The sequence below is a fragment of the Puccinia triticina genome, chromosome 7A (assembly GCF_026914185.1).
Source record: "Puccinia triticina chromosome 7A, complete sequence".
Taxonomy (NCBI): domain Eukaryota; kingdom Fungi; phylum Basidiomycota; class Pucciniomycetes; order Pucciniales; family Pucciniaceae; genus Puccinia; species Puccinia triticina.
Genome location: NC_070564.1, coordinates 6403468 through 6418757, shown reverse-complemented (window position 1 = coordinate 6418757; position 15290 = coordinate 6403468). Strand labels below are relative to the sequence as shown.

At 48.6% G+C, this 15290-nt stretch overlaps 4 protein-coding genes across 4 annotated transcripts; 2 read left to right on the top strand and 2 right to left on the bottom strand.

Moving 5' to 3' along the window:
• Positions 1-395: 395 nt before the first annotated feature.
• Positions 396-2203, top strand: PtA15_7A714 (uncharacterized protein; the record flags this gene model as incomplete). Its single annotated transcript, XM_053171350.1, has 9 exons — positions 396-449; positions 572-580; positions 668-773; positions 854-1112; positions 1208-1325; positions 1397-1498; positions 1568-1753; positions 1855-2082; positions 2162-2203. 9 exons carry the CDS (start codon positions 396-398, stop codon positions 2201-2203), a joined length of 1104 nt encoding a protein of 367 aa, XP_053022540.1.
• Positions 2204-3503: 1300 nt separating this feature from the next.
• On the bottom strand, positions 3504-5267 carry PtA15_7A713 (uncharacterized protein; the record flags this gene model as incomplete). Its single annotated transcript, XM_053171349.1, has 5 exons — positions 3504-3688; positions 3765-3771; positions 3834-3946; positions 4816-4998; positions 5105-5267. The coding sequence occupies 5 exons, from the start codon at positions 5265-5267 to the stop codon at positions 3504-3506; spliced, it is 651 nt and encodes a 216-aa protein (XP_053022539.1).
• Positions 5268-6200: 933 nt separating this feature from the next.
• On the bottom strand, positions 6201-7471 carry PtA15_7A712 (uncharacterized protein; the record flags this gene model as incomplete). The annotated part of the gene is made up of 4 exons (XM_053171348.1): positions 6201-6599; positions 6671-6763; positions 6842-7205; positions 7296-7471. The coding sequence occupies 4 exons, from the start codon at positions 7469-7471 to the stop codon at positions 6201-6203; spliced, it is 1032 nt and encodes a 343-aa protein (XP_053022538.1).
• A 185-nt stretch (positions 7472-7656) lies between these two features.
• Positions 7657-8975, top strand: PtA15_7A711 (uncharacterized protein; the record flags this gene model as incomplete). Its single annotated transcript, XM_053171347.1, has 5 exons — positions 7657-7752; positions 8105-8305; positions 8379-8612; positions 8784-8837; positions 8910-8975. The coding sequence occupies 5 exons, from the start codon at positions 7657-7659 to the stop codon at positions 8973-8975; spliced, it is 651 nt and encodes a 216-aa protein (XP_053022537.1).
• Between the last annotated feature and the right edge of the window lie 6315 nt (positions 8976-15290).

The following is a 15290-nucleotide window of genomic DNA, read 5'->3' as shown; positions in this document are numbered from 1 at the left end:
CCAGAGCACCCTCTATACGTCCCGAGCTCGAAATTGGTTAGCAAGATATCCACTCATCTTTCCTTGGGAGGTAGCAAGGTTTGGTATATGAAGACCACATCATCACTCCACAACCATCCACTGAAGCCTTAACTGACTATGCAAACCGGCCAAGTGTGAGGGGAGCTGTGGCTAGGTACTTTAACCTACCAGGATCTACACAGATGGCAAGTTACCACAAAGCTCCCGAATCTCTGTAACTCCTTGGGTCGAGTCGCACCCCTTTACTGGGAAGGTTGTTGCTGCTGACCGCTTTATCCTCTGGACTGTCAACTCTCGATCGAAGAAACCAACATCTTGTGTCCTTCTGATCGCGACCCCATCAATTCACTTCCAAGCTCATCCTTGAGAGAAAGATGCCTCCGGGACCTGCAAGACGCAAAAAGTCGGTCAAGAAGGGACTCGGATTCGTGAGTGCATACATACACCCTTCACTCCTATCCTTCATCTCCTCTTATATGGACCTGCAGTAGGCATCTGTGTAAGGAAAGCCACTGAGTAGGGTCGTTGACTTACTTTTCTGCGATCACAGACCTTGATGGTACGTAAACATGATGTTTTTATTTGGCAGTCTGCTTTGCACTGCGATCGTACGCCCAACTCAAGAGCGAATGATTTCTTTGTGTAGGTGGTCGGTGCTTCTGGTACAGGTCGCACAACGTTTGTCAACACATTGGTCGACCAAAAGGGATGGTTACCACATGCTGATTCGAGTGACCCGATCGCCGCTGCTGGTAAGCTTCACATCCGTTAGAGACAGCTGATGGCCAACGTCCGTCAAAACTAACTTAACCTGTTTTCTTTTAACTCCCAGAAGGCACCTCGCACATCAAAGTGGAGAAGAAGACGATCGAATTAGACGAAGATGGGGTCACCATCCGTCTCACGGTATGTGATGCGCCCGGGTTCGGCGACAACATCGACAATGAATCGGCGTTCTCTACAATCATCGGCTATCTCGAGAAGCAGTACGATGATATCCTTGCCGAGGAATCGCGAATCAAGCGTAACCCCAGGTTTGAAGACCAGCGCATCCACGCCTTGCTCTACTTCATTCCTCCCACCGGTCACAGGTAAGCTCCATCACTCTTCCTCCCCCGCCCTTCAGCATCGTTTTGCTGATCTGCTACATGGGTTCATATGTCAAACATCATCATATTTCACTTAGTTTGAGGGAGATGGATATCGAATTGATGAGGCGATTGTCTCCTCGAGTCAACGTCATCCCAGTCATCGGTAAAGCGGACACGCTCACTCCGAGCGAATTAAAGGGTTTCAAGGACAGAGTCAGCAGCAAATCTCGATTCATTTCCTACCCTCACAGGTAACTCATCATATCTTCGAACATTTTGCATAGATCATGCAAGATATTGAACACTACGAAATACCAATCTACAACTTTCCGTTTGATGCCGAAGAGGACGACGATGAAGTGGTTGCCGAAAACTCTGAATTAAGGGTATCACCCGAACCCATCGCATCTGAGTTTTTATTCACTGCATTCTGATCTCCAATCTTTTTCTAACAGGCGCTATTACCGTTTGCGATCGTGGGATCTGAGAATGAAATCGAGGTCGGAGGCGAACTGGTTCGAGCTAGAGAGTATCCGTGGGGGGTTGTTGAGGTCGACAACCCCGCTCACAGTGATTTTCTGCGGTTAAGAACCGCCTTATTATCGAGCCATCTAACGGATCTCAAAGAAATCACTCACGATGTGCGTATATTCCGCGATCCATTGGTGTTTTTTCTTTGTCGACCTTGACCGCCTGATCGTGATTTATGTGGTGTTTTATTTGGGTGGAATGATGGGCACAGTTCTTGTACGAGAACTACAGAACTCAAACGTTGAGCCGAGGCGACGCGGACCAATTGGACCAATCGATCCAACCAGAAGATATGGCGAACCAATCCTTCAGATTAAAGGAAGAGCAATTGAAGAAGGAAGAAGAAAAATTGAAGGAGATCGAGTTGCGTGTGCAACGTGAGATCAGCGAGAAGCGCCAAGAACTCTTGGCTAAAGAGGAAAGTCTACGAAACATGGAGGTACGTCTGCTCTCCAGCTCCACTCAACACGTTTTTTCTCTCAGAATTCACAGTTCTTTTGTTTTGTTGTTCTGTCTAGGCCCGTTTGGCGCATGCTTCGAGCGGCCCCTTGGATGGATAGCAGCCGAAAATCCCAGTCAGTTTTGTGTGAGGGCGAAGGTACAGGGAGGACAGTTTTCTCTACAGCTTAAATTATTATTATTATTTTATTATTATTATTGAACAAATTCTAAATATGAGCACAACTTTTTGTTCAGGCCAAATGCTCAACTTTTTACTGTTCTGCACCAGTCGGATGCCTCTTTCCTGAACAGTTAGGACGTTTTGACCCTTTGTCCATTGCGTTTCCATTAAATCCACTCCGAGCCAGTGTGAGCAAAACCCTTATGATTTCTCAGACTCCACAGGTTTTTCTTTTCGCCTACAAACTTGTTTATTGTTGAGTTAGGTTGTGTAGGTGAGTCTTGCAGCATGCACATCGCCAGGTCAGAACACACCTTTGATGGACTCATGGATATCCACTATTTGTCACTACCTCTCTGAAATATGTGCCCTTGTGCCAATCTTTTGAAAAGAAACATCAAATCGAGGGGCACAAGAACTAGTGTGCATCTACATGTCAAGAAAATTGGTCCAAAATGCTGCCAAGGAGAGGTGAAGGCATATTGTACACTTCCGGAAGATTAGCTTGATTGGGAAGAACATTTTATCTTAGGTTGAACCCTCTACATTGGACACAAGTGTCAATTTGATTCACACGGAGAGCAATTGACAAGAAAGCAGTAACACAAATGCAAGCTGACGTTGCGATTCAATACTTTTTGACCCAGGTACAACTTGAGTAGAGTAGAAAAACCAAGAGATGTTCCGCAGTAGTAAGGATTTATTGGCACTGATTTGGGTGTTTTTTTCATCTCATTTTTCCAAAGAGTTTGAGGTGCATTGACTCAGAGGCAAGAATAGGGTTTTGTAAGAGGGTCAGGAATCAATTTTGCAGATCGATTATAAAGAATGATTCAGATGTCATATGGAAAACTTCAGGAAGTCAGAAGCACAAGAATGATCATGAAAACCAATATCTGTTGCCTGAATCGGAGAATACGCCACCAGCCATGAGCTATCTTATGAATGATAAGAATTTTAACCAACGGGGAGCCCAAAATGATTTAGAAAACTACGCCAATAAATTTAATGAAATCATGCGCGTCGAGGTGGCTAGTCCAAGAACAACAAAGAGAATCAACAGGTGTCGGGGAGAGCAAGCGTCATCAGAATCGTCAGGCCATCAATTGAAATTGTCTCCGGATATTTTCCTGAGTAAGGTCAAGTCAGCGTTATCGGATCGTTGGAAACAAGGCAGCGATCTCAAAGGGAAAGAGAAGGCGATCGGTTACCTTGTTATGGACTTCTCCCAGCGTTTATCAACAGCAAAACCTTTTACTGCAATATTCACATCGGGGTTCATCGCGAGGTGGTTCAGGTTCGAAGGGCTTTGGGTGGCGAGCAGGGGCGGGAACGGGTGTTGGGGAACCGAGGGTAGCTTGCAAGAGGATTAATAATCCAACAGGGATCACTAGAAAGTTTTGCATCCTCGAGAATCTGACTCCTATATTGAGGAAAAAGCAGATACTGTTTCATGTGAGTCAGGGCAAGTGCCAGAGGGCTTTGCACACCAAACTTACTACGAATCTAGAGAAAAATAACACGATATGAGTCAAGGGAAGTACAAAAGGACGCGGAGTGGAACACACCTGGGCAAGCACGTTGGAGATCAAGAACTTGAAGCAGCAGTGGATACGATTGAGGGATTGATGGGTGCAATGATGATGGATGTGGTAGCTTTTGAAGGGTTGTAGGTTGGAAGCTTGTCACGGAGAATCGTTGAAATCAGCAACAAGCTGCTTCAGACCGGGCACTAAGTTGTACAGCCCGCCTCTCCGACGTGCTCGCCTGTCATTTTTCTGGCGCATGGGTTCTGTTCTTTCACCGCGCCGGCGTCACCTATGACCCGGAATGGCAGGGACCACTCCCTATACTAGAGTACAGCCAAGTCTTAGAGCATCTGCAACGGTGCGAGGGGCGGTTGGCCTAGCGGCTTGAAGGTGGGTGACCCTTGAATTCCTTTTTTGTGACTGACAGTGGACACATGTGTTCTGCTTCATCCCGTATTACACATCTTGCACTGCACAGAATTCAAAATCAATGATGTCACAACAGTGATCAAAGCTCAACAAAAGGGGATTTCAGGGTGAGAAAAGATAGTGGAAAGATGAGGGCAGCTTGGGCCATCCCAGAAATGAAAACTAGAGCAAAAGTGGTGAAGATAATCACAGGTGATATATTGATTTTAAAAAAATCCCCGCAACAAGGGTTAATTCTCTTTTCCTGCCAGACAGAAATAGCTGCAAGTCCTTTCTTCAGAAAGTCCCTGGTGGACGGTGTCCCCCCTCTGACTAGGGATGTGGTACCTATACCCGCAAGAGTGCTGTGATATACCCTGCGACCCAGGTCACAGACTTTTGAAGCTGCAACTGTGATCTGCTGCAAAGCTGACTACAATCCCCTACCATAGAGGCTCAGTCAAGCATCATTGTCAGCATCACCATCCTAGTTACCACTTGCCAGGTGGTGTTTCCCAAACCTCACAGTCTCCACAAAACACTCTAGGTGACTACAGCACTGGGAATTCTCTGATGCCAGGGTCTGAGGCTTGTATGTACATATCTGACTGACATGATTTGGAAAAATGTACCAATAAGTTATGTAATTGCGTGTTCGTGTTGGCGATGTGAGGTGTCAAGTTCAAGAACAGATGAGATGAATCGGCAGAATCAGGACTGATCTGGTGGAGAAAGACGTGTTGAGCAAGCAAGATGTGAATAATCAGGCTGGCCGTTGAATCGGTTCCGGATGTGTCTGAGAAGGGTCAAGGCGGGGTTGTCAGATAGGCGTTGGGAAAATAGCAGTGATCTTAAGGGGAAAGAGAATGTGACTGTTTACCTTTTCATGAGCTCTTCTCAACGTGTATAACAGCATCCCTCACGGCAGCATGGACATTTGTCTCTGGGATTTTCAACATAAGGGTTTGGGAATGGTTTCCCTGCTCCGGGGATAGGTGTTGGGCAGCCGAGGGTGGCTTGCAAGAGGATCGACAAGCCAACAAGGATCGCTAGGAAGCGTTGCATTCTGGAGAAGCTGGCTGCGTAGGGAGCGGAAGCTGAGGTCAAGTCAGGGCGAGGCATTTGTACGATGGGCAAAGCAATCACGTCATGACGAACCTGGAGAGCAATGAGGGATCGATGGGTGGAGTGATCGTCGATTGGGTAGGCAATTGTGAACTTTGAAGGATTCTAGTGGCGGCTTTTCCTGGCACCGCTGTTTCCTGGAGGGTTCACTGAGGAAAGCCCTTCTATAGCCTTCTATACTTCGCCCTACTTCGCCCCCTCGTTTATAGGAAAGTGCAATGGAAAGCGGGGCTGTCCATGGCGCACAGAACATTCGATTCGCGGCGGAAGAGGCGCCGACATGATTTCTACAGAAAATCATACTGTGTGGCGAAGCCACAGCAGTAGTACAGCCGGCATCGGCGCGGTGGCCGATCCTGGGATTCTACTGTGCCGGTCTCACTGCTTTCCCGCCGAAGCTTTCTGCATCTCGCCTTCCAAGAGAGACACACCAACACACCCGGTGCGGGGGGCTATGTAGTAGCCACTGCTGTTATCCCGGAGACGGCTGCGTGCGCCCTCCGACCGGCTTCTCGCTCCGATAGGCACCCGGCCCTAAGGTCCCCCACCCACGATCGGAGTGAAAGTTGGAAAACGGATAATGTCTGTACCTTCTTTTTCTTTCTCAAGAACAAAAAAGGTGGAGAGGTCATGGAACAGATACAATGTAGTAATCACTAATCGGGACAGAGTATAGAGTTATAGGAGTGTCTAGTTGAAGTTTAGAAAGTATTTTCTATTGATTCTTCTGAGCTTGATTGGACGGATAAGATACTAATTTGACTTTCGTTAGTATCTGCTTTAAAAACACACATGCAGATTTGTTCACAGCTATCGTGATGATGAAGAGGAGAGAAAAAGAGGTTTTTTTCTTTTTCTTTTTCTTTTTCCCTTTCAGGAGACCATTTGACCGGTGACGCCGACTTTACTAGCGAGCCATCTGGCGAGCTCGCCGTTCAACCAATTGAGCCGACTGGCCATGACGAGGGGAAGGACGTGGGAGAGGGGCCAGATGACGCCGGCCTGTTCGGCATCGACGGCGTGTTTGATCCTCTGGGCCATCTGGTTGGCGTCGGCGAGGCCGAAGCTGGGCATCGATGAGCCCGCGGCCAGCATGTCCCCCGTCATGCCCGACTCGATAAAGCCCGGACAGATCACGCTGACTCGGACGCCGTAGGGGGTCGACAGGGCTCGGAGGGACTGGGCGAACGATAAGAGGTTCGCCTTGGTGGCTGCATAGACCGCAAATTGCGGGGGCCCTTGGAAGGCTACCGATGATGAGATGATGCAGATCTGACATCGATATTTGTCATCAGGCTCTCAACTTCGTCTTGGATGTTGGTGATGATCAGTATGTAGCTTACGTTTCCAGATCGTTGCTTCTTCATGATTTCCCACGCAGTCATGATGAACGAATAGGTGGAAGTGACGTTGATTTTGGTCAACCTTTTAACGGTCTGTTTTTATTTATTTATATATATATATATATGTATTAGCCAGACAAGAAATCAGCAACTGTTAGAGGGGGGACGCACGTTTTCGCCCCATTGTTCTGGTCCGCGGGGATCGTCATCGGTGAAGGTGACTGTGCCGGCGACGCTCAAGACGAGGTCGATGGATCCGTACTTCTGGTGAGCAGACTGGATGACCTGTTTGATTGAGGTTTCGGCGCCCTCGTGGGCGTAGTCGATCGAGTGGGTCTCTACGGCCCTGCAGCCGGCGTTCCTGGCCACCTTGGCGATCTGGTTGAGTCTCGCCGGGTTCCTGGCGAGGAGGACGAGGATGGTGTTCGGGCCGGCATAGGTCTGGACCAAGCTGGCGCCGATGCCCGAGCTGGCGCCCGAGAGGATGACGACTCTGGGTTGTTGTTGTTGCTCGGCCTGGGCGGGGGCGAGCAGTCTGAGGAGGGGCTGGATGATGTTCTGGGAGAGGCTGCGGATGAGGCCGAGGGGGATCCAGAGGTAGAGGGTCAGGATGCAGTCAGCCAGCGCGGTGAGGAGGGTGGCGATGGAGATGATCAGGTTTTCGAGCACATAGCTGAGCTCGGGGAGGGCGGAGAGGGTCTTGAAGGGGAACTGGGGTGGCTCGAGGCTGTTGATGGCGATCGTGCTCGTCGATGGGGGGTGGGATGCCTTGGGCAGCTCTTCCCGGTTGTTTGTGCGCATTGCGTGGCGGGAAGTGGTGGCTACTGCTACTGGTTGGGCAGGTGGGCGGAAGGGAGTCGAGCAGGCACGATGCCTTTTCATCCACCCCAGCCCCTCCAGCCTCGGCCAGCCGCTGCTGATAACTGTGTGGATCCAAGCCGAGGGATTTCCACCAGCAAGCAACACCACATGAAAGAAATCGGGAGATGCGCGGATCCCAGTGTGAACTGAAATCAGGTGTGGTCGCCCAGCTTGCAAGGGGGGCCCGATCAGACCGTCACCGGTTAATTACTGCAAGCACTGTGGCGCTGTCCGATGTCCGATGTTCGGTGTCCGATGTCCGGTGTCCGGTGTCCGGGAGAGCTCTCTCAGTGTCGCCGTGTGCTCGTCGGCAGTGCTCATCCATCTCCAAGTGTTTACTTCCGGATTGGTTTTCTGGGAGTGGCGACTCAGACTGTGCGCCGGCCACCTCTTTATTCTGCAAGTGATTCTTCAATATCCGCACCCCCCCGGCCACTAGACAGCCGCCTCACCAACATGCCCACCGCCCCCAGCCCAGCGTACTACCTCACAACACCCAGCCCCAGCCGCCCGGCCCCCGCCGCACCCCCTGCATTCCAATATTCAACCCTCGCCCGCCGCCACCCCTCCCAGATACTCACCCGCCCACTCACACCCCTCCTCACCCTCGCCGCATACGGCTCGCTCATCATCTCCGCCTTCTCCGCACTCATCGCCCTCATCCTCGCCAGCTACGGCCTCTCCGCCTGGGACGACGCCAAGCACAAGCTCATCGGCGTCCGCGCGCTCATCGGCAAAGGCCTCGATGTCGGAAAGGAGATCGTCGGCGCCGTCGTCAGTCCCCCCCTCCCCCCCTCTCTCTCTTTGCTGCAACTCAACCTGTTGACGAGAACATCCCTCTGTTCAGACCTCAACGGCCTTCCACCAGCCTCTTGAACCCAATGGCAGCAGCAGGGCGACGACGATGCCAAGACGCGCACCTGACCATGCCGATCGGCCAGCACCCACCAGCGCCGCCTCCGATCGATTGAGTGCTTGTTCACCCAAACAGTCCCGTCCAACCACAGGATACGATGTGCCCTCGATGGACGACGACGAGCAACCAGAAGCGGAGCACCATCCGACCAGGAGTGGAAGGAGCGCGGATTGGTCCAAGAAACGTTACAACAACACTCCACCACCACCACCACCACCACCACCACAGTCAAGACTGCCCCCTCGCCCCCCGCTCTCGGTCCTCATCGCCAGCCTCTTCCTCACCCTCATCGTCCTCTCCGCTCGCCTGATGGTCGTCTGGTGGATGGGCCAACAGGCACAGAAAAACCCCACCAACGCTTTCCGGAACGCCCAGCGTGCTTACAACCAGGCCGCCCATCAAGAACAGCAGCAGCGGCAGCATCATCATCCCCACTCGACCTTCTCCTCTCCCCCGCTTCAGAGACCTAGCATCCTCCGAAAGAGCTCTTCTTATGCGGCCCATCCGTACTCTTCGCCCACTCGTTGAATCTCCTTTCCCCCACCACCACTCAAACCTCAAAACCTTGCTCATCCCCCACTCAAGAAAACACCAAATGCTTGGCTACATAGCCATCCAGACATCCAACCCTGTCCACTCAGTCCTTATCCCGCCGTGTTTTTTTTTTTGTCTCTTGACGCCCGGCATACGACCGCCGATCCCCACTCGCCCCCGTTCTCAGTTTTGTTTGTTGTGCTATCACAGCACTTTTTATTATCGTCTTTGTGTCCGAAAACCTTCCCTGTAGACATCCTACCGCTATCCTCCCCCACCACACACTAAAAAAAGAAACCGCCGTATCCATACAGAGAATTCCCCGCTGTTTGTTGTCCTCCTTCTGCTCTCCATGCTCGGTCTCATGACCTCTATACGTACACGCACACCAACATATATTATTAATGACTTCCTGTACAAACTCTTTGCCGTTCTGCGTCCTCTTTCCCCGAGGGGAAGTGGATCCCGGCATTATCCAGGGGTGGGACACTGTGTGGCCTCTGTTTCAACACTGTAATGCATTATCCAGAGGTAATTCTCATTACATTATCTTGTTTTGGAAGCATAAAACACTCTGTCACCATTATGGTACTGGTGCTGGAAAAAGCATGACATTACAGCAGTAAGAAAGTGGTATGGAAAATGATACACTATGCTATTGAGATAGTCCAGATAACGCAGCATGACATAATTACCCGCTGTTGGTGTGTGGACCCAAAACCTGCAAGACAGCTTTTCACAAGTTTGGTGGGGACTCAAAACCTGCAAGGCAGTTTTGTGCAAGTTTTGTGCGGAACTCAAACCTGCAAGAAAGCTTTTTGCAAGTTTTATGTGGACCCAAAGCCTGCAAGACACCAGGGAGGAAAGTGTTAGAGTGCCAGGCTGTAACTTTGTGTGTGATTTGGTCCGATGTGAGTTCAATGTTAAATTGAACTCTTTGTTCACTTTCTTCCCAATGCAAGTGTAACTGTAGGCCAAGGTTTTGTGAAACAGTTGGTCACTCAATACCAACACACAAGCATCTCTCTGCTGAAGTTTTGTGTTTGTTTCATCATGATCACAATTGGAGGAGTGAGCTTGATTGCACACACACACTTTGCCAAGAATCAACATAGGGTAGTTACGTTACTATACGTTATCCGCCCTATTTGAGTAACGTAAATATCCCCGTTATCCACTGCGGCCCGTTACGCTATTAGTAACGGGCCTTTTTCTTATCACCTGGGTAGCGTAACGGGTTCTGTTTTGGTTTTTCCCCTAAGATGTGATAAAGTAACTGGAAAAATGGCTTGTAACGCGGATAACACGTCGGAAGGTGTGTTTCATCCCTTGCCTTTGCAAGGATAGACCGAAAAAAAAAAAAATCTCCCTGTGTGGCGCCTTGGTGGCTTGCCTGACCCGTCAGGCACCCCTGTCCAATACATTTTCCCTTCTTCCCACCTGAAATCAACCTCATCCATCAATCACCATGGATCTGAGTCCAACCAGTCAACTGCAAGCGGACGAAGCTGACGGCAATGGTGAGCAACCTGACAAATCCCTGCTGCGTCGCTCTAGACGTGCCTCCTTGGCATCCATCAGGCCAGATATGATCCCCACGCCGTCAGACTCTCGAGCACGAGCCACCAAGCCACAATCTCAAAAAAGGCCTCCAGCTCCTTCGTCGGAATCTGGAGAATCAATTGTGACTGGTAAAACCCCTCGGAAAACCAAAGCAAAAGCGGCAAAGAAGCCTCGACAAGTTGTATCTTCTGGCGCTGCTGGCGCCACCGAGAAGGGGGATCTGGCTGCTAAGAAGACCCCAAAGAGAAAGACCAACAATACTGTTCCCGATAAAACCGTGAGCCCCTTGAATGTTAATGTTATGTGCAACATTGCTGGTTCTAGAATTGACACATGTGTTTTTAATTTTGGTTTGTACGTTTAGAAGGAAGCTACAGCGCAGGTTCCTGATACTGTCAATTACGCCGATGAAGCTTATGACTACGACCAAGTTTTGGACGACGGCTCAGTCAAAATTCAATCGGGAAAAACAAAAGAGAAGAAGGAAATAAAGGAAAAGTTTGCCAATGTGGCTGATTATTTCCATGAGCCTTATTTTAAGGACGGCGAGCGCGAAAAGGGGGACGTCCCTGTGAATTACAAATGTAAATGGTGCCATAAGACCTACCGTGGTCATGGCTCGACAGACGGAAATCTAACGATGCATCGCGATGGATCGAATCAAGCTGGAAGGAACGCGAAGGGCTGTCCCAACCGCAACGAAGCCAAGGCCGCTGGCGTGAAGCTACCGCCTTCTATTGCCGAGAAGAGACTAATCGACGCAAAACAAGCTCCAATGAGCTCATTCCTTCAGCCCAAGCCTGTTTTTGTCAATCGTGTGCTAAACCAGATCATCATGATCTGGCAAATAAGACACGCATTACCGTGGTACTGGATTGAAGACTGTTATCTGCGTGCTGCGTTTCTATATGCGAACCCAAAGGCGCTCCTCTACGGCAAACAATGGTCGGCCGACGAGTCCAAGAAGCTCTATTTAGGGCTCAAGGCAACTGTCTTTGATGATTTGAAGGTGAAATTGATTAGTTTCGTTGTTGGGCTGCGGTAAATGTGCTCATGTCGAATTCTTCCTTGTCATTGAATAGAAACTCAACACAAAATTTACCCTCATCCACGATGTTTGGACGACAAAGGGTAATAGGTTCGCCTTTATTGGTGCGGCAGTGGCGTACATTGACTCAGACTGGAACTATGTTGTCCGTCATCTGGCCCTCAAAATGATACCTTGGAAGCACCAAGGCAATCTACTAGCCCGTCCGATTGCTGCTCTCCTCAAGAAGCACAATCTCTACAAGAAGATGTTGGCTCAGACCACAGATTCTGGCTCAAATAACAACACCATGGCCAGTACCATGTATCAACTCCTCAAGAATAGTGACGCCGCTAACCAATCCGAACACGCATGGGACCCAGCGAGCATGCACATTCGGTGCTTCTGCCATAAGCTAGCGTTGATTGTAAATTCCGGTTTGAATGCGCTTTCTCTGAAGACTTTGCCTCCTGGGAAGGCAAAGGAATCCGTTCTTGGGTTCTTCCCTGTGCTTGGAAAGGTCCTTGAAGAAGACGAGGCAGAATTGTTTGAGGTCGCCCCGGAAGTTGAACTAGCCCCCGCTCCAAGCACGAAGACAAACTCAGTTGAGCCTGATCCTGAACAAGCTGATGATGACAAAGATTGGCAAAGCGACTACGGTAACGCCGACAAGCTTTCAGATGATGAGGCAGCTGCTGCTGCAAATGAGAAGCAGTCCGATTACGCGGCCGAAAGCGCAGACGACTCAGCTAGTCAATCCCAACACACAAAGGCTGTAAAACTCAAAGAGCTTCTCACTAAACTCGATGTTGTCATCAAGCAGATTACTCGATCAGCAGCCCAGCGGGCAAATTTTGATCGAGTTGCAAAAGAATTGAATTTGAAAGTGGCCCCGTTGATTGCCGGCTATGGCATCCGGTGGAACATTAAGTACCAGAGCTACCGGAAGGCGATTGACGCGAGGGAGGTTATTGACCATTTGCTCAAGGAAGACCAGGGATCAAACCAGCCTGGGTACTTTGACGATGTCTTCTTCATACCTCGCGACTGGAATGAGATTGAGAAACTCGACCGTGAGCTTGAGGTGTGTACATATTTGCTCCAATCACATCAACATCACTAGTGGATCTAACTTGCTTTCTGTTTTTTTTTTTGCCAGGTTTTTGTTGATCTGACCTCGCAAATGGAAGGCAATCACTCAAGTGGTTCCCATGTCATTCCAAGGTACTTGGAACTTAAGGACCAGCTTTCTGAAAAGCTCCACCGCTCCAATCCCGAGGACGCCTTGTATCCGATGTTCTATGTGATGATTCCAAAGGTTGATAAATATTTGGATGAAGCAATGGCCTGCGAGACCCTAGTACTAGCCACGATTTTGCATCCCTGCTACCGGATGCTCATCTTTGAGCTTGGCTTTGGATCAGAGAGCAGTGAGGTCGCCAACTGCCTCGATCTTCTCAATCGACGCTTTGAAATATACAAAACGGAAAAAAATTCAAACACTCAGCCTTCCATACCCAAATCTGAAGTAGTCGAAATTAAAAGGCCACACACCGCTGAGCCTCAGTCACTCAGGGCACGTCTGGCGTTGAGGATGGCCAAGACACCAACCCCACATGAAGATGAGGTCGAAGCGTACTTGCAAGTTGAAGGCTGATTTGTCCTTCAAGAACAATGCCATCGACCGCAAATCAACACCATTGCAATGGTGGAAGATGAATGCCAACACACACCCAACCCTCTCGCAGATGGCCCGAGCGTACTTGGGGGCATCTGGAAGCTCGTGTGCTGTTGAGCGCCTCTTCTTGGCGGCAGCAGACGTATGCACTAGCAATCTGTTAGAATTCTCACCGAAGAGGGTAAGAGAAAAGGGAGAGAGGGTGTTTTTGGTGAACATTCTTGAGATCCTTGGAGGGGGCACAAGGTGGTCAACTCAGGAAAAGAGGAGAACTGTTGATGTGATTACTTGTAAAAATAAAGTAATATATACATGATTTTTGATAATGAATAAAAAATGTATGTATAATGAATAAAATAATAAGGAGACATGTTTTGAATAAGAAATAGTACTAGAGGCTATTCCTCAGGGTTCTAGACTACAAGAGGCTGCCATAAAGGCTAAGATCAGATCAAAAAACAGGCTACAATATTAAGTAAACATTAACATCGAATAAGGGATTTTTGGGGTAAGTAAAGAGAAGAAGCTGAAATTCCAACACAATCGAGGGCGCTTGCTCCCATCAACCATGTCACGCTGCGTAAGCAGCATGATGTGGTTGCGGGAGGAAGTGCCTCTCACCGGAGCTTTTGAGGAGGTGGGGAAGGCATTGAAGGCTTTGGTCCCCTCAAACCAAAATAAATAGTCTATCTATAGTACTAGTACATATCTCTTGTTGCTTGACTTGCGCGTTATTCGTAAAAAAATCCCATAGTTGTTGTGCGATAACGTAAAAAAAAAACATTGCCGCACATTGATAAAGTAAAGAACCACCCAAGCAAATAAGAACAAAAATGCGACACCGTAACTTGATTCCGTTACGCGTAACGCGTAGATAACTGATAAAATTTCGTTACGTTACCGTTACTTTAGCGTTATCCGTAGCGTAACTAACCTATGTTGCAAGAATGTATCTAACTTGATGCCCAAATATATCCTTAGCCAAAGGCCAGGGAACATTTTTGATTGCATATTTTTTTGTTCAAAACCCACATGACATCACATGATGGAACATCCTTGGAAGATATAGCAACTTCAGAGGATCAGCCAACTGGTGGATGAATCCTTGTGGTGTGTTTCTGACATGCCAATTTCCACATCAAACTGGGAGGAAAGTGGGTTGACATAAGAGCATTTCCACTGTGGGCCGTAGTTGTAATTTTCAGGAATTCACCATCTCAACCCAACCCACTGGGGGCACTATTTGGGTCTGAAATTTATGGCTGACCCTAGATTTTGTGCTTGAGTCCTTACATGTAGGGACTCCAAAAGACTCACCACCAACTCCTCCATCCCCCCTCAACTCCTGCTGTGGAACTCCTGAAAAATCAGGAAAGAGTTGTGAGGGGAAATAGTCAACTACACTACTGATAATGTAGAAGAGGCTACAGGTGCTGGTGAGGCTGCCCTCTTTACTAATGCTGATGGAGAGAGGGTCACACTAATAAAAAGAAAAAGGTGTGGCTTATGATATATTTGACTCAGATGGCTTTAAAACTAATGGGTTTAAGGTGTGTATCAATCCTACTGGGTGAAAGAGGAAAAGTGAGATGGGGGGAAAAGGCAGAAGCCCTTGAGACACTGTGAGATGGTTCAAGGCTCTGAAGGTAAAAGGTAAAGATATATATGCTGGGAGATATATTTCAATGGGGTGAAAGAGTTATCTAAGTGAGGTGTGTAAAAGGGTAGCTACAGAGTGTATGTCAGGGGAAGGTGCATACAGAGTGTAGTGGGTGAAAGTGCATATAAGGGTGATGTAAAAAGGTGCTACAGAGGGGATGTAGTAGAAAGTGCATGATGGGGATACAACATCTAGAGGGGTGTTTATATATGTGAGAAGTACTACAGGGGGGGTAATATATGATAAGCACATAGTAACAAAATCTAAAGATGAGCAGTAATGATGAAGGTACAATAACCAAGGAGTATATATGAAATGTAACTATGTAGAAGATGAAATAATGATGAGCAGAAGTAACTGATATAAGGTCCAAAAAAAAGG